The sequence below is a fragment of the Saccopteryx bilineata genome, chromosome 1 (assembly GCF_036850765.1).
Source record: "Saccopteryx bilineata isolate mSacBil1 chromosome 1, mSacBil1_pri_phased_curated, whole genome shotgun sequence".
In the NCBI taxonomy this organism is placed as follows: domain Eukaryota; kingdom Metazoa; phylum Chordata; class Mammalia; order Chiroptera; family Emballonuridae; genus Saccopteryx; species Saccopteryx bilineata.
In genome coordinates, this window is record NC_089490.1 from 130,021,533 (window position 1) to 130,044,144 (window position 22,612).

Sequence of the window (22,612 nt, forward strand, 5' to 3'; positions counted from 1 at the left end):
TTGTCAAATCTTTTCATATCTACTACTATAAAATGATTTGTCATATTCACCAAAAGTTACATTTAAAAAATGCCTAGTGGGTTCTTTTTGTTTCTATACACATCCACAAACTATTATATACAGATACAACACCAAACTGTACTGCAGAGGCACCCAGAAGTCAGTGGGGACCACAGCCCACTTCAATTTCAGGTTAATCTCTCTTAACAAAATGAAATAAAGTTAGTTCACAAACATCTCCAGGAACCAGCTAGAAGGGGAAACACACATGAGTCATTAGGCAATACTATGAAATAAATACTAACAGTCAGGGGCTAGCACTATAATAACTGGTCTTCAACAAAGCACTCGGTGTGGGAGAAGCTCCTTACCCCTTTCCAAGTCTAGATCTACACATGAGATTCTGAGGGGATTCCGACACAGGGGACAAAAGGAAACGGGAGATGAAAGGAAACCAAAACACATTTGATAAAGAGAATTCCAGACCCCACAGGTTCAGGTCCCTGACACACTCTTGCCAATCCTCTGGTCTTTGTTCACTTTGTACAGATGTTGCAAGACAACATGGATGTAGATTTTGTAACATGTGAGTATACAGTAACCTCTGCACCCACCTGCAAGGAACACTGTCCTAAATAAATAAAATTTGCTAACCCACTCTTTAGTCTTGACAGAGACCCAGTACAACTGGGTGGTAGGAACTTCCCCTGACCCTGGTTTAACATGACGCAAACATGTCTCCCTAGAGTGGACTGCATGTGCTGCTGCATGTGGGCATCTGTGAGCTACCAGGACATCGAGAGGAGGATATTCACATAATACAGTAAGAGACACACAGTCTACTACGCATTTCAAGTGAAAGGGAGAGCCAGAGTCCCAGTCACCGAGGAGCACTTAAACAGGTGTTGGGAACGCTGGCTGAGGCAAACTTTGTGGGGCACCTCTCAGGGTGTCCAGGAACACCTCTTCCTTCTGTTCACACCCTGCCCATCCTGCTCATCCTGCTCATCCTGCCTCCCCTGGTCCAGCCACGGGTATGAATTGGGCGGTAGAGAACAGAAGGTTTGAAAAAGACAAGGTCTAGTGGAAACAGCCCCCGGGTGTGTCTGGCTGTCATCATTATCTACACATAAGGCTAAGTTAGTGCCAGCAAACAACTGACCTGTGACGTCCAGGTGGAAGGTGACCCTCTGGCCACCAGCCTCACAGCTGTATTCCCCGCTGTCCGCCTTTCCCGCCTGCTGCAGCACCAGCTGACGGCTGCAGCCTGTGGCCTCCACGTGCACTTTCGAGCTTCCACTCAGCTTCTTGCCATCCTTGTACCACGTCACCTGTGTCTGTGCCTGGGTCACCTCGCAGCTCAGAGTGGCATTTGCCCCTGCCACCGCCTTCACCTGATTGTGTGCCGGCTTCTTATTGGCAAACACCACCGTGGGCTCTGGGGACATAGAGATGTGGAGGGTCAGAGGCACAATGCTGATACCACACTGTGTCACAGGCACCAAGCTTCACAGTTCAATTTTCTCCTTGGAGCTACGTGCCTGGTGGGTGTTAGAGTTGTGTTCACAAACAAGTGTCTCCTGTCACTAAAGACATCAAAATGGATACAGAAGAATATACAGATAAGTGGAAGCGTATGCCGTGCTAATAGATAGAAAGCATTAACATTGTTAAAACGTCCATAACCCAAAGCAATCTATACATGCAGTGCAATCTTTATCAAAATACCAAGGACATTTTTCAAAGAACTAGAAGAAATCATCCTAAAATTTATATGGATCCCACAAAAGACCTCCAAATAGCCTCAGTAATCTTGAAAGGAAAGAACAAAGTTGGAGGCATTACATGATCTGCTATCACACGATACTACAAGGCTACAGTTATTCAAACAGCATGATCCTGGCATAAAAACAGACTCAGAGGTCAGTGATACAGAAATGAGATCTGTTCCAGTATGAATGCAAAGAAAACCACACTTTCTGAGAAGTAAATCTGCTAACAATCAAAACCAAAACAATATTTTAAAAGCAAGAGGACAAAAAAACACATAATTCTCTAAAGAAAATAATAGATCCTGCTCAAATCTAGTGAGAGGATGGGAGCTTTCTCTAGGTGGCTTTGATAAAAGGACATTAGAGTAATGGTGGTAGGAGATACAGTACACCTATAAACTCGCCCCTTGAAATTTCAACAAATTGAACAGCTTGAACAAAGGAGCACCAGCTGGGCTCTCAGGCTTCCCTGAAAGATCTGTGCATGGAATCTACTAAAGACAGGAACGTTTGAGAAGAGGGGTGGAAGAATAAGACATACTCCTGGTCGGCTTCAGAGAGGAGAGATACATAGACTGTCAGGGTTTTTTGTCCGCTGGGGCTCCAAGAGAAGAGATAAACTGGAGTGACTGGGTCTCATTCTGCCAGACAGAGTGATGAGACTGAGGAGCAGAGGGGGAGATACAAAATGAAAGAGGCAGCAGAACAAAGGATCATGGCCAATGTTCTTGCAGTCTACCAGCAGCCAGCCCCCAGCAAAGAGAAAGAGAAAAACAAAGTGCAGCTCCCCAACCTCCCAGATCCCGCCTCCCTCCCCTCAGGGGTACAGAAAGTAGCGGAGATATACACCACAGCTAATTCTCCAGAGCCACTCTCTACCCTGAAGGACAGAGGTTCTCTGTGTCTGGTCCTCTGGTCTGTTGAGATGTGGAGAGGAACACCTGGAGATCTGAGATTGTCATTGTTAACTCAGTAAACCCCACAGCACAGACCAACCACCATGCAACTGAAGCCCTGCTTCCATTACTGCCACAGCAACATCTTAGTGGAGGATAGCCCAGGAATTTCACAGAGCTAAAACTTGTAATACAGTGTCATCTACTGGAAGAAAACAGAAAAGTATCTCAAAACTAAAATGAATTCTTTTTATTCTTTTGAATTTCATTTTCTTTCATTTTATATTTTTCATTCTTACTTTTGATGGGTGTTTTGTTTGGTTTTGGTTTTCGCTATTTGGTTTTTTGTGGTTTTTCTTTTCTATTTTTGTTATGTTTTTATTTTCATTTTTTATTGTTTTTAGTCATTTTTCCCTTACCACTCTCAAATGCCATCAAGGGAAAAGAAAATGAATACCATGGCTACATAAGATAGAGACGTAGTTCAGAAAGAAAATGAAAAATCTCCAGAAAGCAATCTCAATCACATGGAAACATTAGAGTTGAATGATAAAGACCCCAAAACTAAAGCTCTAAGAATACTCAATGATATGTGAGAAAACATTGATACTTACTGAGTTTAATTCAATTCAAAACATTGAATTTAATGAGTTAAAAAAATTAATAAACAAAATGAGTACTTCACCAAGAAAATTGAAACTTTAAAGACAGAGATGAAGGCCCTGACCAGTTTTTTCAGCGGTTAAAGCATCAGCCTAGTCCTAGTGTATGGGAGTCCCGGGTTCGATTCCAGGCCAGGGCACACAGGAGAAGTGCCCATCTCCTTGTCCACCCTCCCCCCTCTCCTTTCTCTCTTCCCCTCCCACAGCCAAGGCTCCACTGGAGCAAAGTTGGCCCGGGCACTGAGGATGGCTCCATGGTCTTTGACTCAGGTGCTAGAATGGCTCCAGTTGCAACAGAGTAATGCCACAGATGGGCAGTGCATCACCCCTTAGTAGGCTTGCTGGGTGGATCCCGGTTGGGCACATGAGGGAGTCTGTCTCTCTGCCTCCCTGCTTCTCACTTCAAAAAAAATTACACACAAAAAAATAGAAATGAAGAACTCAATACATGAATTGAAAAATTAGGTAGCAAGTTTAGCTAACAGAACAAGCCTGTAGAAGAGAGAATCAGTGACATCAAAGACAGGCAACTAGAGATGCCACACACAGAAGAAGAGATTCACGAATTTTAAAAAATTATAAGAGCTTTACAAGAGTTGTCTGACTCCATCAGAAAGAGTAATATAGCTGGTTTCCAAGATGGCAACAGAGTAGGCAGACATTCTAACTGTCACCTCCTGAATCAAATTAGATTATAACTAAATTTAAGAACAATTATTTTGAACTTGACCAGGCCATGGTGCATTGAATAGAGCAGTGATTTTCAACCTTTTTTGAGCCGCGGCACATTTTTTACATTTACAAAATCCTGGGCACACCACCTACCAAAATGACACAAAATGACACTCTAACACAGTACATATTATACATATAGTAAATAATATAGTTTCTAAATATATTTATACCCACATCTGACCATGTCTCATGGCACACTAGTGTGCCACGGCATACTGGTTGAAAAACACTGGAATAGAGCATCAGACTGGAATGCAGAGGGTCCAGGTTCAAAAGCCCAATGTTGTCGGCTTGAGGGCAGGCTTATCCGACTTGAGCATGGGGTTGCTGGCTTGAGCATGGGATCATAGGCATGAGCCAATGGTCTCTGGCTTGAGCCCAAGGTCATTGGTTTGAGCAAGGGATCACTTACTCTGTTATAGTCCCAAAGACAAGGGACATATGAGAAAGCAATCAATGTATATAGAAATTCCAAGTGGTGACAGAGTAGGAGGATATTCCAACTGCCACCTCCCAGGACCGAACTAGATTACAACTTAATTGAAAAACAATCATCTTCAAAAACCAACTTTGGACTAAACAAAGAGGAGTCTATAACCAAGGATCACTGAAGAAGCCACACTGAGGTTCTTTTTGTTTCTATACACATCCACAAACTATTATATACAGATACAACACCAAACTGTACTGCAGAGGCACCCAGAAGTCAGTGGGGACCACAGCCCACTTCAATTTCAGGTTAATCTCTCTTAACAAAATGAAATAAAGTTAGTTCACAAACATCTCCAGGAACCAGCTAGAAGGGGAAACACAAATGAGTCATTAGGCAATACTATGAAATAAATACTAACAGTCAGGGGCTAGCACTATAATAACTGGTCTTCAACAAAGCACTCGGTGTGGGAGAAGCTCCTTACCCCTTTCCAAGTCTAGATCTACACATGAGATTCTGAGGGGATTCTGACACAGGGGACAAGAGGAAACAGGAGATGAAAGGAAACCAAAACACATTTGATAAAGAGAATTCCAGACCCCACAGGTTCAGGTCCCTGACACACTCTTGCCAATCCTCTGGTCTTTGTTCACTTTGTACAGATGTTGCAAGACAACATGGATGTAGATTTTGTAACATGTGAGTATACAGTAACCTCTACACCCACCTGCAAGGAACACTGTCCTAAATAACTAAAATTTGCTAACCCACTCTTTAGTCCTGACAGAGACCCAGTACAACTGGGTGGTAGGAACTTCCCCTGACCTTGGTTTAACATGACTCAAACATGTCTCCCTAGAGTGGACTGCATGTGCTGCTGCATGTGGGCATCTTCGAGCTACCAGGACATCGAGAGGAGGATATTCATATAATACAGTAAGAGACACACAGTCTACTACAGATTTCAAGTGAAAGGGAGAGCCAGAGTCCCAGTCACCGAGGAGCACCTGGAAGGCTTAAACAGGTGTTGGGAACGCTGGCTGAGGCAAACTTTGTGGGGCACCTCTCAGGGTGTCCAGGAACACCTCTCCCTTCTGTTCACACCCTGCCCATCCTGCTCATCCTGCTCATCCTGCCTCCCCTGGTCCAGCCACGGGTATGAAGTGGGCAGTGGAGGACAGAAGGTTTGAAAAAGACAAGGTCTAGTGGAAACAGCCCCCGGGTGTGTCTGGCTGTCATCATTATCTACACATAAGGCTAAGTTAGTGCCAGCAAACAACTGACCTGTGACGTCCAGGTGGAAGGTGACCCTCTGGCCACCAGCCTCACAGCTGTATTCCCCGCTGTCCGCCTTTCCCGCCTGCTGCAGCACCAGCTGACGGCTGCAGCCTGTGGCCTCCACGTGCACTTTCGAGCTTCCACTCAGCTTCTTGCCATCCTTGTACCACGTCACCTGTGTCTGTGCCTGGGCCACCTCGCAGCTCAGAGTGGCATTTGCCCCTGCCACCGCCTTCACCTGATTGTGTGCCGGCTTCTTATTGGCAAACACCACCGTGGGCTCTGGGAACATAGAGATGTGGAGGGTCAGAGGCACAATGCTGATACCACACTGTGTCACAGGCACCAAGCTTCACAGTTCAATTTTCTCCTTGGAGCTACGTGCCTGGTGGGTGTTAGAGTTGTGTTCACAAACAAGTGTCTCCTGTCACTAAAGACATCAAAAAGGACACATGAAGGAGCTGCCCCGCACCGAGGAGCGGGTGGTGGTGGAGGGACTCTCACTGCAAGAAGGGTCCCCCTGAGAGGTGTGGGTCCTCAGCCCCATGCCTGGAGCTCCAGCCTAGAGCCCCAGACCCTAGAAAAACACAGCATTTGGCGGTGAAAAGAGCAGGGTTTCTGTCTACAAGAAAGAGACTGAGCTCTCAGAGATGCAGGTTCCATCTTAAAGGGCCTGCGCAGAAAATCTCATTCACAGCCACTTACCCAGGGCTCTGGTAGAGAGAGCTGAGGACACTGGTGTTGCATGAGGAGAGTGTAAAACTGGAGGCCCAGGGAGAGACACTTTGGGGGATGACCACTGGAACCCCTGTGCTGAGTCATTCTACAATATTGAAGTCACCGTCTTTCTTGGGCGGAACGTCCCCTCTGTGCAGCATCAGCCTGGCGAAAAGCAACTACTCCACCCTCAAGAGTGTCTCCTACCTGTCATGGCAATGAGTCATTCTGAGAGGCCAGGCAGTAGGGAACACATCAGTAACTCAGATTTCTGGTGTTGAGACTGCAGCTTCCCACCACGCTCGCTCTCAACTCTAAGACTGATGCTTCCATCTCATAGGAGACTCAATAGAAACTGTCTGAAGAGCATGCAGACCATACCTCTGGGTCTCGGAGGCCACACACCACACTCCTGGGGCCACACTCTATTAAGGTCTACGAAAAAAGTCTGGACAGACTAACACCTGGGGCTGAGGGGTGGAGCCACACCTACTACACTTCCAAATCCCTGAATTGCTGCAGGCACTAGACTCTAGCTGAAGTTTTTTCAGCAGCTAAACCTGACAAGCAGACAGCAGACAGAGGCTGCAGGAGGCAGGACTCAGAGAAACTTGGTCTTTTAAGTGGACCTTCCCCCAGGCCGTGTGGGTAAAAGCCAGCCTAGGAGTGCAGCTTGGTATTTCCATGTACACCTGGGCCCAGCAGAGGCAGCCACAAACTCTGGATTGCTTGTACCTCCAAGAAAACTGCTGAGGGCCAGTCATGGGCAATGTCTCTACTGGTCTGTGCCGGGTTCCCTCCAGGGAGGCCCAGGGATGACACATTCAGGGGCCAGCTGCAGAGAGCATCAGTTCAGGACCTAACAACCCTTGCTAGAGTGGTATCCTAAGAAAAAGCTCCTCACACCTGGCCCAGCTGAGGCGAGTTCCACACTCTGTAATCAGCACCGACACAGTGGCTCATGTGCATTGGATAGGGTGGAACTTCACAGTCAGCTGGCCTAGAAACTGGATATCCTGCCCTGAAGGGCTAGATTCCACAGGAAAAAGAGAGAGAGGCTTGGAGCATGGACATTTAATGTGTGGGTCCCTGTGAGTCTATTTTTGGATCTGGTCAAGGGGCTTAGCTACCTTCAGGGGGGAACACAGTCAACCTCAGGAGAGGACTCTCTCAATCTTCCTCTCTGAGATCAGGGTCTCACAAGATGAAAGAACTTCTGCAGAGGGAACTGTAGGCCACACTCAGTCTGAACCTGCTGCTCACCTTGCTGAAGAGAAATAAAATTTGAGTATCCAGCATTGGCTGAGGGATTAGGCTTTGGAGTAGGGGCCACATTCACGGTACTCAGCTCCTGACCAAGAGACCCTTGAAGTAGGGGGACCCACTAGTGTTGTATTCTCAACCTCAGCTGCCCTAAACCACCAAGCATACAATCTGTAGAGGGGTTGGTTGCATAAGGCCAATCTGAGCCCACACTACAGTCTTACTACAGAAGACTCTGTGGGAAGACCAGGCAGCTGCAAGAGGAGCAGCAGCTGAAAAGTGAAGACAAATCTTACAGAGCTTGAGGCTTTTACAGAGTTTCTGTCATCTCTAAACAGGAAGAAGCTGATCTTTATACAAAGGTTGACCCCTCCCACACTACCCAGGCACACAATATGTAGACACAAACAGCAAAAAGTACAGTTTCTGCAGACAGGTAGCCCACAACGGGTTACAAACAACAGCTGATGCCAACCCAAGAAGATCTAGAGCTAACACAACTGGTAGTGGGTAGCAGACAGCACCAATCCTAAACTCAGCTACCTATACAAGCAGAACATGAAAGGTGGAGCCTAGCAAGCACCAGAAACTGTGGATAATAAATACTCCCAACAGGACAGACATTGTACAATGTGTAATATACATGATCAAGGTTGACCCATACAGCCAGCCAGCCTGAAGGGATAACTGTACTCATGAAAGAACTAACTACATTTAATACTCAGATACAAGAGGGAAAATAGTACCCTCAAGAAGCATTCCTAGAACAAGGAAAACAGGTGGTCTGGAGGTCAGTACCACTGAGCCCATTTTCATCATAAAGACACCACAAAACTTTCAAAGTCAAATAGCACTACCTAGTAGACAGAAAAAAATGGGCATAGAAATGCGACCCAAATGAATCAACAAGAGAAATCCTCAGAAAAGAACTGAATGAGATGGAAGTAACCAAACTACCAGATACAGAGTTCAAAATAATGATTTTTAGGATGTTCAGGGATCTTAGAGCAACAATGGATGGACATAATGAACACCTAAATAGAGAGACAGCAAGCATCAAAAAGGACATTGAAATCATAAAAAAAGAACCACCTGTTTTCCTTGTTCTAGGAATGCTTCTTGAGGGTACTATTTTCCCTCTTTTTGTATCTGAGTATTAAATGTATTCATCAGAAATGAAGACTGCACTAGATGGAATCAATAGCAGGCTGGATGAAGCAGAGGATCGAATCAGCAATTTAGAGGACAAGATGAACAGAAAAATGGAAGCAGAGCAGCAAAAACAAAAGAGAATTAAAAAGACTAGGAAACTCTAAGGGAGCTCTGTGACAACATGAAAAGAAACAATATCTGCATCATAGGGGTTCCTGAAGGAAAAGAGAACCAACAAGGGATAGAGAACCTGGTTGAAGAAATCATAGCAGAAAACTTTCCTAAATTGATGAAGAAAAAATTCACACAAGTTCAAGAAACACAGAGAGTCCCATTAAAGAGGAACCAAAGGAGGCCTACACCAAGACACGTCATAATTAAAGTGCCAAAGTTAGACAAAGAAAGAATACTAGAAGTTGCAAAAGAAAAGCAGTTAATTACCTACAGAGGAGCCCCCATAAGGATGACACCAGACTTCTCAATGGAAACAATGAAGGCCAGAAGGTATAGGCAAAAAATATTCAAAGTAATGCAAAACAAGAACCTAGAACCAAGACTTTTTATCCAGCAAGGCTATCATTTAAAATTGAAAAAGAAAAAGAAAGCTTCCCAGACCAAAAAAAAACCAAACTCAAGGAATTCATTACAACCAAACTAGTACTCCAAAATAAGTTAAGCTTTACCATAAAAATACCAAAGGAAAAATAAATATAGTAAAAGAGGATTGTATGTTTAAAGAATAAAATGGCAATAAATAAATAAATACATATCAATAATAACCTTAAATGTAAATTGATTAAATGCTCGAATCAAAAGTCATAGGGTACTGCATGGATAAGAAAACAGGACCTATACTTATGTTGTCTACAAGAGACCAACATCAGAACAAAAGATACACAATGAAGAAAAAGTATTTCATGCAAATAAAAATGAAAAAAAAAAAAGCTCAGGTAGCAATACTTATATCTGAAAAAACTGACAGCCTGACCAGGCGGTGGCGCAGTGGATAGAGCATTGGACTGGGATGCGGAGGACCCAGGTTCGAGACCCCGAGGTCGCCAGATTGAGCGCGGGCTCATCTGGTTTGAGCAAAAAGCCCACCGGCTTGAACCCAAGGTTGCTGGCTCCAGCAAGGGGTTACTCGGTCTGCTGAAGGCCCGCGGTCAAGGTACATATGAGAAAGCAATCAATGAACAACTAAGGTGTTGCAACGCACAACGAAAAACTAATGACTGATGCTTCTCATCTCTCTCCGTTCCTTTCTATCCCTCTCTCTCTCTAAGAAAATAAAAAATAAAAAATAAAAATAAATAAAAAAACTGACATTAAAACAAAAGCTATAGTAAGAGATAAAGAAGGCCACTACATAATGATAAAGGGAGCAATCCAACAGGAAGATATAACCATTGTGAATATTTATGCACCTAATATAGGGGCACCTAAATATATAAAAGCAGATTTTGATGGACATAAAGGGCGAGATCAACAGCAATACTACAATAGTAGGGGAATTTAATACCCCACTAACACCAATGAATTGATCCTCTGGACAGAAAATTAACAAAGAAAGAGTGGCCTTAAATAACACACTAGATCAACTAGAGTTAATAAATATTTCCAGAACATTTCACCCCAAAACAGCAGAATATACATTCTTTTCAAGTGCTCATGGTACATTCTCTAGGATAGACCACATGTTAGGACACAAAATGATTCTCAATAAATTTAAGAAGATTGAAATCATATCAAGCATACTCTCTGATCACAATGGCATGGAACTAGAAATCAACTACAATAGAAAAACTGAAGCCTGACCAGGCGGTGGCACAGTGGATTGAGTGTTGAACTGGGATGTGTACAACCCAGGTTCGAAACCCCAAGGTCACTGACTTGAGCGCAGGCTCATCTGGTTTGAGCAAGGCTCACGAGCTTGAGGCCAAGGTTGCTGGCTTGAGCAAGGGGTCACTCAGTCTGCTGTAGCCTCCCCCCAGGTCAAGGCACATATGAGAAAGCAATCAATGAACAACTAATGTGCATCAACAAAGAATTGATGCTACTCGTCTCTCTCCCTTCTTGTGTGTCCCTATCTGTCCCTGTCACACACAAAAACAAAACAAAACATTCACACTCTTAAAGGCTAAATTACATGTTATTAAGTAACAAATGGGTTAACAACAAGATCAAGAAAGAAATGAAAAATTTCCTTGAAACAAATGAAAATGAACATACAACAACTCAAAATTTATGGGACACAGTAAAAGCAGTTCTGGGAGGGAACTTCATTGCATTACAGGATTAAGAAGCAAGAAAAAGCTCAAATAAACAAGTTAGCCCTGCATTTGAAAGAACTAGAAAAATAACAACAAATAAAGCCCAGAGGAAATAGAAGGAAAGAAATAATAAAGTTCAGAGTGGAAATAAATGACAAAAAGACTAAAAAAACAATACAAAAGATCAATGAAACCAACTGTTTCTTTGAAAAGGTAAACAAGATTAATGAAACTTTATCCAGACTCATCACAAACTCAAGTAAATTAAATTAGAAATGAAAGGAGAGAAGTAACAACTGACACCACAAAAATACAAAGTATTGTAAGAAAATACTATGAAGATCTGTATGCCAAAAATTTGGACAATGTAGGTAAAATGGAAAAATTCCTAGAAACATACAATCTTCTAAGACTCAATCTGGAAGAATCAGAAAACCTAAACAGACCAATTACAACAAATGAAATTGAAACAGTCATCAAAAAACTTCCAACAAACAAAAGTCCTGGACTGGATGGTTTCACAGGCAAATTTTACCAAATAATCAAGGAAGAACTAACACCTGTCCTTCTCAAGCTACATCAAAAAATTCAAGAGTAGGGAAAACTTCCAAGCTCCTTTTATGGGACAAGCATGATCTTAATTCCAAAACCAGGTAATGACACTAGAAATAAAGAAAAATATAGGCCAACATCTCCAATGAACATAGATGCTAAAATTTTCAACAAAATATTAGCCAACCAGATCCAGCAATACATTAAAAAAAAATCATATATCATGATCAAGTGGGAATTATTCTGGGGAGGCAAGGTGGTACAATATTCGCAAATCAATCAATAAGATTCATCACATAAAAGGAAAAATAAAAATGACATGATTATATCAATAGATGCTGAAAAAATATTTGATAAAATTCATTTATCAAATGAATGTATGATCAAAACTCTCAGTAAAGTGGGAATACAGGGAACATACCTCAACATGATAAAGGCCATCTATGACAAACCCACAGCCAACATCATACTCAATGGACAAAAATTAAAAGCAATCAATCCCCTTGAGGTCAGGAACAAGGCAGGGGTGCCCCCTTTCACCACTCTTATTTCACATAGTTCTAGAAGTCCTAGACACACAATCAGACAAGAAAAATAAATAAAAGGCATCCAAATTGGAAAAAAATAAAAGTAAAACTGCCATTATTTGCTGATGACATGATACTGTACATAAAAAAAAAACCTAAAGTCTCGGCCAAAAATAAACTACTAGACATGATAAATGAATTCGCAAGGTGGCAGGATATAAAATTTGTATTCAGATATCAGTGGCATTTTAATACACAAACAATAAATGGTCAGAAAGAGAAATTAAGGAAACAATCTCCTTCAGTATTGCAACAAAAAAATAAAGTACCTAGGAATAAATTTAACCAAGGAACTAAAACACTTGTACTCAGAAAATTATAAAACATTAGAAAAAAAATCAAGAAAGATACAAACAAGTGGAAGCATATACCATGTTCATGGATAGGAAGAATTAACATCATTAAAATGTTCATACTACCCAAAGCAATCTATAGTTTCAATGCAATTCTTATTAAAATTCTTATGGCATACTTCACATATCTAGAACAAATATTCCAAAAATTTATATGGAACCAAAAAAGAACCCAAATAGCCTCACAAATCTTGAAGAACAAAGTGGGAGGTATCATGCTTCCCTATATCAAGTTATACTACAAGGACATTGTAATCAAAACAGCTTGGTACTGGCTTAAGAACAGGTATACAGATCAATGAAACAGAACAGAGAACCCTGAAATAAACCCCCACCTTTATGGACAATTGATATTTGACAAAGGAGGTAAGAGCATACAGTGTAGTAGATAGTCTCTTTAATAAATGGTGTTGGGAAAATTGGACAGGTACATGAAAAAAAAAATGAAACTAGACCACAAACTTACACCATTCACAAAAATAAACTCAAAATGGATAAAAGTCTTAAATCTAAGTCATGAAAGCATAAACATTTTGGAAGTAAACATAGGCAGTAAACTCTCTGATATTTCTTGTAGCAATATTTTTGCCAATATAACTGTACAGGCAAGTGAAATAAAGGATAAAATAAACAAATGGGACTACAGTGTGTCCGTAAAGTCATGGTGCACTTTTGACCAGTCACAGAAAAGCAACAAAAGACAATAGAAATATGAAATCTGCACCAAATAAAAGGAAAACTCTCCCAGTTTCATACCTATTCCATGTAGTTTGATGTGGGCTCATGCAAAGATTTTTTAGGGCTCCTTAGGTAGCTATCCCGTATAGCCTCTACAGACTTGTCACTGACTGATGGCCTACCAGAATGGGGTTTCTCTACCAAACTGCTGGTTTCCTTCAACTGCTTATCCCACCGAGAAATGTTATTCCTATGTGGTGGCGCTTCGTTATAAATACGCCGATATTCACATTGCACTTTGGTCACAATTCTAATTTAGTAAGCCACAGAACACACTGAACTTTCCTTTGTACCGTCCACATCTCGACTGGCATGGCCGTGGGCTGCTCCACTGTATACATAGTGTTACATCATCATCTGCGCATGCGCACATGCTGCCACATCATCCTACAGAAACTGGGAGGATTTTCCTTTTATTTGGTGCCGATTTCACATTTCTATCATCTCTTGTTGCTTTCCTGTGACCGGTCAAAAGTGCACCATGACTTTACGGATACACTGTATATCAAACTAAAAGGCTTTTGCACAGCAAAAGACATCATGAACAAAATGAAAAGGCAAACCACTCAATGGGAAGTCATGTTTGCCAACATGTCTGATAAAGGGTTAATAAACAAAATTTATATAGAATTTCTAAAACTCGACACCAGGAAGGTAAACAATCCAATTAAAGACTGGGAAAAAAACCTGAATAGACACTTTTCCAAATAGGACATACAGATGGTCAATTGGCATATGAAAAAATGTTCAACATCACTAATCATTAGAGAAATGCAAATTAAGACCACAATGCGATATCTCCTCACACCTGCATGGCTCTCATAGCCACTATGGAAGACAGTATGGCATTTCCTGAAAAAATTAAAAATAGAACTGCTTTATGACCCAGCTATCCCACTTTTAGGACTATATCCTAAGAACCTCAAACATTAATTCAAAAAAATATATGTACCCCATGTTTATTGCAGCATAGTTTACAATAGGCAAGATCTGGAAACAGGCCAAGTGTCCATCAGTGGATGAGTGGGTAAAAAAGCTGTGGTGCATATACACAATGGCACACTACATGGCTGTGAAAAAGAAGGAAATCTTACCATTTGCAATGGCATGGATGGAACTAGAGATTGTTTTGCTAAATGAAATAAGCAAGGCAGAAAAAATATATATCATATGATCTCATATGTAGAATCTAATGAACACAATAAACTGAGAAACAAAATAGAAGCAGAGTCAGGATCACAAGGAACAGAAGGATAGTTGTCAGAGGGAAGGGGGGTGAGGGGGACAGAATCAAAGAAGGTGAAGGGATTTGCCAAATGATATATACACAATACATAGACCCAGATAACAGGGCAGCAAATCCCAGAGGGATAGTAGGGATGAAGGTAGGAGGAGTGAGGCCAAGAGGTTGAAATGGGAATGGAAAGAGACTTTGCATGGGGCATGGGGGGCTCTATGTAGGAGGTTGAAGGTGTTATATTGAATGGCACACTTGAAACCATGTTAACAAACACAATAAATTTACAAAATTATAAAGCGTCGACCTGGAAATGCTGAGGTCACCAGTTCGAAACCCTGGGCTTGCCTGGTCAAGGCACATATGGGAGTTGATGCTTCCTGCTCCTCCCCCTTCTCTCTCTCTGTTTTTCTCTCTCTCTCTCCTTTATAAAATGAATAAATAAAATAAAAATAAATATTTTAAAAAAAAAGAAATCATCTTTAAAAAAAAATTTACAAAATTTTTTTAAAGAAATGACAGACAAAAAAGATTCATATTCTGACTCTGCCACAACCATATGTGAACTTACTTAATTAAGATACTTAATTCTTTTTAGCCATAGTTTCTTCATTTTGAAAATGTACTGTATCATTTCTAAAATATACTTTTTAAAAAACATTTGGAAATCTCTGGAATGAGATGTCATGTTGAAAAAGAAAAGAGCAATATAAGAAAAATGGGTATATCAGCAGAAGAAATAAAAGCAAAGATCAAAAAGATATACAGACAACATGATGTATCAAAATTTCAGGATGCAGCAAAAGCAGTAATAAGAGGAAAGTTTATATCATTACAGATTTATATCAAGAAACAAGAGAGATCCCAAGTAAACAACCTAACATCACATCTTAAAAAAACTTGAAAAAGAAGAACAAACCAACCCAAAGTCAGAAGAAAGAAAATAGTAAAAATTAGAGCAGAACTAAATGAAATATAGAAAACACTATAGAAAAACTTTATGCAACAAAGAGCTGGTTCTTTGAAAAGATCAATAAAATTGACAAACTACTGGCTAGAATCACGAAGGAAAAAGTAGAAAGGACTCATATAAACAATCAGAAATAAAAGAGGAGAAAATACCACAGACATCACAGATACACATAGGATCATAGTAGAATACTATGCAAGATTATATGCCACCAAACTCAACAATCTAGAAGAAATGGATAAATTCCTAGAACTATACAATCTTCCTAGACTGAAACATGAAGAAGTGGAAAATCTAAATAGACCCATAAGCATGGAGGAAATAGAAACAACAATCAAACCTCCCCTTCCAAAATAAAAGTCCAAAACCAAATGGCTATAGTAGTGAATTCTACCAAACATTCAAACAAGATTTGGTACCTATTCTTCTCAAAGTCTTCCAAAAAGCAGAAAAAGAAGCAACACTCCCTAACACATTTTCAGAGGTCAACATAACACTGATACCAAACCTGGCAAAGACAACACAAAAAAGAAAACTACAGACCAATATCTCTAATGAATACAGATACAAAAATTCTAAACCAAGTAGTAGAAATTCAAATACAACAACACATTAAAAAAATAATACATCACAATCAAGTGGGATTCACTCCAGGAGCACAAGGATGGTTCAACATACAGAAATCGTTCAACGTAATACACCACATAAACAAAACAAAGAACAAAAATCATATAATCTTATCAATAGATGCAGAAAAGGCATTCAGTAAGATACAATGTCCCTTTATGTTTAAAATACTCAATAAAATCAGAAAAAAAGGAAAGTACCTCAACCATCACCTAATATCATATTAAATAGTGAAAAATTGAAGGCTTTTCCTCTACAATCAGGAACAAGAAAAGGTTGCCCACTCTCTCCACTCTTACTCAACATAGTTCTGGAATGTTAGCCAGAGAAATCAGGCAAGAAAAAGAAATAAAATGCATCCATATTGGGAAAGAAGAAGTAAAGGTATCACTTTTTGCAGGTGACATGATCCTGTATATAGAAAACCCCAAAGATTTCACAAAAAAAAAAAAAAAAAAAACTATTAGAAACAATAAACCAATACAGTAAAGTGGCTGGATACAAAATCAATATACAAAAGTCTATTGCTGTTTGACCAGGTGGTGGCACAGTGGACAGAGCATCAGACTAGGACTCAGAGGACCCAGTTTTGAAACCCTGAGGTCGCCGGCTTGAGCACAGGCTTACCAGCTTGAGCGTGGTTTCACTGGCTTGAGCATGGGATCATAGATATAACCCCATGGTTGCAGGCTTGAGCCCAAAGGTCACTGGCTTGAGCAAGGGGTCACTTGGTCTGCTGTAGCCCCCTGGTCAAAGCACATATGAGAAAGCAATCAATGAACAACTAAGGTGCCACAATGAATAATTGATGCTTCTCATCTCTTTCCCTTCCCGTCTGTCTGTCCCTCTCTCTCTGTTAAAAATAGAAAAGAAAAGAAAAAAGAAGTCTATTGCTTTCCTATATGCCAATAATGAAACTTTGGAAAATGAACTAAAAAAATACAATTCCTTTACAATTACAACAACAACAAAAAAACTCCTAGGAATAAAGATAACAAAGGATGTGAAGGACCTATATACTGAAAACTATAAAACATTATTGAAAGAAATTGAAAAAGACACAATGAAATGGAAAATTTTCCTTGTTCATGGGTTAGAAGAATCAACATAGTTAAAATGGCCATATTACCCAAAACAATATTCAAATTTAATGCAATCCTCATCAAAATCCCAATGTCATTTTTTAAAAGAATAGAACAAAAAAATCACCAGGTTTGTATGGAACTATGAAAAACTCTGAATAACCAAAGCAATCCTGAGGAAATAGAATGAAGCTGGAGGTATCACACTACCTGACTTCAAATTATACTATACAACCACGATAATCAAAACAGCATGATGTTGGCAGAAAAACAGATATACAGACCAATGGAACAGAATTGAGAGTTCAGAAATAAAACCACATATATTTGGACAAATAATCTTTGACAAAGGAGCCGAAAACACACAATGAAGGGAAATTAGAAAGCCACATACAAAAGAATGAAATTTGACTACAGCTTGTCTCCCTGCACAAAAATTAATTCAAAATGGATCAAAGACTTAAATATAAGGTCTGAAACAACAAATTACATAGAAGAAAACATAGGTGCTAAACTCATGGACCTTGGCCGTAGAGAACAATTTATGAACTTGACACAAAAGTCAAGGGAAGTAAAGGCAAAAATAAATGAATGGAACCATATCAAACTAAAAAACTTCTGCACAGAAAAAGAAACTGACAACAAAACAAATAGGCATGCCTGACCAGGCAGTGGCGCAGTGGAAGGAGCATTGGACTGGGATGCAGAGGATCCTGGGTTCAAAACTTTAAGGTTGCCAGCTTGAACACAAGCTCGTCTGGTTTGAGCAAGGCTCACCAGCTTGAGCCTAAGGTCACTGGCATGAGTAAGGGGTCACTCATTCTGCTGTAGCCCTCTGGTCAAGGCACATGTGAGAAGGCAATCAATGAACAACTAAAGTGCTGCAACGAAGAATTGATGCTTCTCATTTCTCTCCCTCCCTGTCTGTCTGTCCCTATCTGTCCCTCTCTCTGTCTCTCTCTGTCTCTGTCACACACACACACACACACACACACACACACACAAAATAGGCAGCCAATTAAATCAGAGATGACATTTGCAAATAACAGCTTCAATAAGAGGTTAATATCCAAAAAGAAGTTAAAACTCACAAAGCTCAGCAACAAACAAGCAAACAATCCAACCAATTAAAAAGTGGGGAGAGGACCTGAGCAGACACATTTCCCAAGAGGACATACAAATGACCAACAGATAAATGAAAAGATACTCATCTTCACTAGATTTGAGAAATGTAAATCAAAACTACAATTGGAGCCTGACCAGGCGGTGGCGCAGTGGATAGAGCGTCGGACTGGGATGTGGAAGGGCCCAGGTTCGAGACCCCGAGGTTGCCAGCTTGAGCACAGGCTCATCTGGCTTGAGCAAAAAAGCTCGCCAGCTTAGACCCAAGGTCGCTGGCTCGAGCAAGGGGCTACTCAGTCTGCTGAAAGCCCATGGTCAAGGCACATATGAGAAAGCAATCAATGAACAACTATGGTGTCACAACGAAAAACTGATGATTGATGCTTCTCATCTCTCTCCATTCCTGTCTGTCTGTCCCTATCTATCCCTCTCTCTGACTCTGTAAAAAATAAATAAATAAAAATAAAAAAAAAAATTAAAAAAATAAAAACTACAATTGGATACCACACATCTGTTAGATTGGCTATTATCTACAAAACAGGTAATAAGTGTTGGAGAGGATGTGGAGAAAAAGGAACCCTCATTCACTGCTGGTAGGAATGCAATTAGTACAAACATTAAGGAAGAGAGTATGTGGTTCCTCAGAAAATTAAGAATAGAACTACCGTATGACCCAGCAATCCTTCTACTGGGTATATACCCCAAAAACTCAAAAACATTTGTACGTAAAGACACATGCACCTCCATATTCATTGCAGATTTATTCACAGTGGCCAAGACATGTAAACAGCCAAAGTGTCCTTCAAAAGAGGATTGAATAAATAAGATGTGGTATATATATATAATTTTAATTAACTCAAAATTGATTAAAAATTTAAACATAAGGCCAGAAACAATAAAGTACATAGGAGAAAACATAGTTCTAAACTTACATACCTTGGTCTCAGAAAAAATTTTATAAACTTGACTCCAAAGGCAAGAGAAGTAAAAGCAAAAATGAATGAATGGGACTATATCACAATAAAAGGCTTCTGCAAAGAAAAAAAATTATCAACAAAACAAAAAGGCAAGCAAGTGAACAGGAGAAGATATATGCAAACAATACCTCCAATAAGGGGCCAATATCTTAAATACATAAAGAAGTCATACAAATCAACAACAAAAAACAAACAAACCTATCAAAAACTGGGCAGAGGACAGAACACTTTTCCCAAAAAGACATACAAATAGCCAACAGATATCTGAAAAGATGTTCAACTTCACTAGCTATAAGGGAAATGTAAATAAAAAATCTCACACTTGTTAGAATGTCAATTATCAATTAGACAAAAATAACAAGTGTTGGAAAAAATGTGAAGAAAAAGGAATCCTCATTCACTGCTGTGGGAATGCAAGTTAGTACAGCCAATATGGAAAAAGTATGGAGGTTCCTCAAAAAATTAAGAACTACTATATAACCAAGTAATCCTTCTGGGTATTTACATAAAATTTTTGAAAACATTTATTTGTAAAGCTATATGTTCACTGCAGCATTATACACAGCAACCAAGACATGGAAACAACCTAAATGTTTTTCAATGGGTAATTGGATAAAGAAGATGTGATTTGTATATACAATGTAATTCAACTCAACCATAAGAAAGGAATACTGCCATTTGCAACCAACCACATGGATGGGTATTGAAGGATCATGCTAAGTAAATAAATCAGATGGAAAAAGACAACCACATGATTCACTCATGTGTGAGATATAAAACAGAAAGCAACAAAAGAACAAACAAAACAACTTCATAGACACGTACATCACAAGTTTGGTTACCAGAGGGGAAGGCAGTCGGGGAGAAGATGAAGAGAGTAAAGGGAGTAAAATATATGATGATGGAGGGAAACCAGACTTTGGGTAGTGAGCAAACAATGCAATACAGATGATATAGAATAAAATCGTATGCTTGAAACTTATATAGTGTTATTAACCAGTGTCACCTCAATAAATTTTTTAAATTTTTTTATTCATTTTAGAAAGGAGAGGGGGGGGGAGAGAGAGGAGAGAGAGAAAGGGGGGAGGAGCAGGAAGCATCAACTCCCATATGTGCCTTGACCAGGCAAGCCCAGGGTTTCGAACCGGCGACCTCAGCATTTCCAGGTCGACGCTTTATCCGCTGTGCCACCACAGGTCAGGCTCAATAAATTTTTTAAAGAACCATCAGAGATGAAGAATACAATAGCTGAAATGAAGACTACATTAGGAGAAATCAACAGCAAATTAGTTAATAAAGAATGAATTAGCCACCCAGAAGACAAAATAATGGAAAGCATCCAATCAGTACAGCAACAATGAAAGAAAAAATTTTAATGAGGAGAGTATAAAGGACCTCTGGGACAACAGTAAGCTTTATAGAGATTCCAGAAGGAGAAGGGAGAGAGAAAAGGGAACAAAGAGTACGTGAAGAAATAATGGCTAAAAGCTTTCCAAATTTGGGGAAGAAAACAGATATCCAGTTCCAGGAAGCACAAAGTTTCAAACAAGATAAACCCAAAGAAACCCACACCATGATGTTGTGAAATTAAAATGGCAAAAGTTAAGGCTAAAGAACCAATCTTGCCTGACCTGTGGTGGCACAGTGGATAAAGTGTTGACTTTGAATGCTGAGGTCACTGGTTTAAAACCCTGGGCTTGCTGGGTCAGGGAACATAAGTGAAGCAACTATGAATTGATGTTTCCCATTCCTCCACCCTCGCCTTTCTCTCTCTCTCTCTCTCTCTCTCTCTCTCTCTCTCTCTCCTCCTCCTCCTCCCTTTCTACTCTCTCTAAAATAAATAAGTAAATTTTTTTTAAAGAAGCAATCTTAAAGGCAGCAAAAATGAAAAAACAAGTTATGTACAGGGAAATCCCACAAGGCTATCCTCTAATTTATCCGAAACAACTTCACAAGCTTGAAGGAATTGGCAGGAAATAATTAAAATGCTGAAAGCAAGAACCTACAATCCAGCCTACTCCACTTGGCAAGGTTATCACTCAGAACTGAAGGAGAGATAGAGTTTTCCATACAAGAAACAACTAAAGAAATTCACAATCACTAAACTGGCCTTACAAGAAATATTAAAGGCTCTTCTTTATGCAGAAAAGGAAAGGTCATCACCAAAAATAAGAACATACGGGGGGGGGAAGTCTCACTGGTAAAGGCAAATATGCAGTAATCACCACAAATGAACCATTTAAAAACCAACAGGAAGAACAAAAGACAATATTATAAAATTAACTATAACTACGGTAAATAATCAGGATAGACACAGAATGAAAAAAAAGAAAACATAGCATCAAAAACATAAAGAGTAGAGGAGGAAGTAAAAATGGAGTGCTTTTAGAATGTGGTTGAACTTAAATGTACCAGCTTAAAATACACTGCTATAGATATAGATGGATATATATGAACCTCAGGGAAACCATAAACAAAAAACCTACCAAAACACACACACAAACACACGTACGCGCGCGCAAAAAGAATCCAATCAAAACACTAAAGAAAACAAACAATTCAAAAAGAAAGAGATCAAGAGAAGAAACAGCAAAGAACAAAAAACTATTAACAAAATATTAATAAGTACATACCTATCAATAATTATCCTAAACATAAATGGACTAAATGTGACAATCAAAAGCACATTCTACCACATAGTGTGCATTTTGTCCTTGAGCTAGCCACCTCTGAGAAATCACAGTAGGAGAGGAAAACAGTATGGTAAGGAATGGTGAAAAGGTCCTAGTTCACTCTGCCCCTAAGGTTCCTCCCTCACATCTTCCGCAAAGGGGACTCAGTGGGCACAGCCTTCTTACCCCCATTGCATTAGACAGCCCCAGGAATAGACTCGGAGCAAAAGGGTAGCAAAGACCACAGTCACCTCCAGCCCCACCACGACAGTGATGCTGTGGCCATAGGGAAAGCAGGAAAGGAGAATGGCAAAGGCCTGGTGGAGGGTCATAATGATGGTGAGGACTGCAGTCCCAATATAGCATGTAGATGAATTGAAAACACTTGACCGAGGTTGCCAGTTCAATCCCCGGTTAGGGTACATACAGGAACAACTCGATGTTCTTGTCTCTCTGTCTCTCCCTGCCTCTCTCTGAAAAAAAAAAACACATTAAAACCCCCCAAAAAATGTTTAAC

At 40.2% G+C, this 22,612-nt stretch overlaps 1 protein-coding gene across 12 annotated transcripts in view; it reads right to left on the minus strand.

Annotated features, from left to right (window-relative positions):
* Positions 1–22,612, minus strand: part of OBSCN (obscurin, cytoskeletal calmodulin and titin-interacting RhoGEF) — a 207,689-nt gene that overhangs the window by 157,255 nt on the left and 27,822 nt on the right. For all 12 annotated transcript variants that reach the window (XM_066266225.1, XM_066266252.1, XM_066266217.1 and 9 more), the window contains 2 exons: positions 5,783–6,058; positions 1,163–1,438 (listed from right to left, as the gene is read on the minus strand). In XM_066266225.1, the coding sequence (XP_066122322.1) occupies positions 1,163–1,438; positions 5,783–6,058 (552 nt within the window). The remainder of the gene's footprint in view (positions 1–1,162; positions 1,439–5,782; positions 6,059–22,612) is intronic.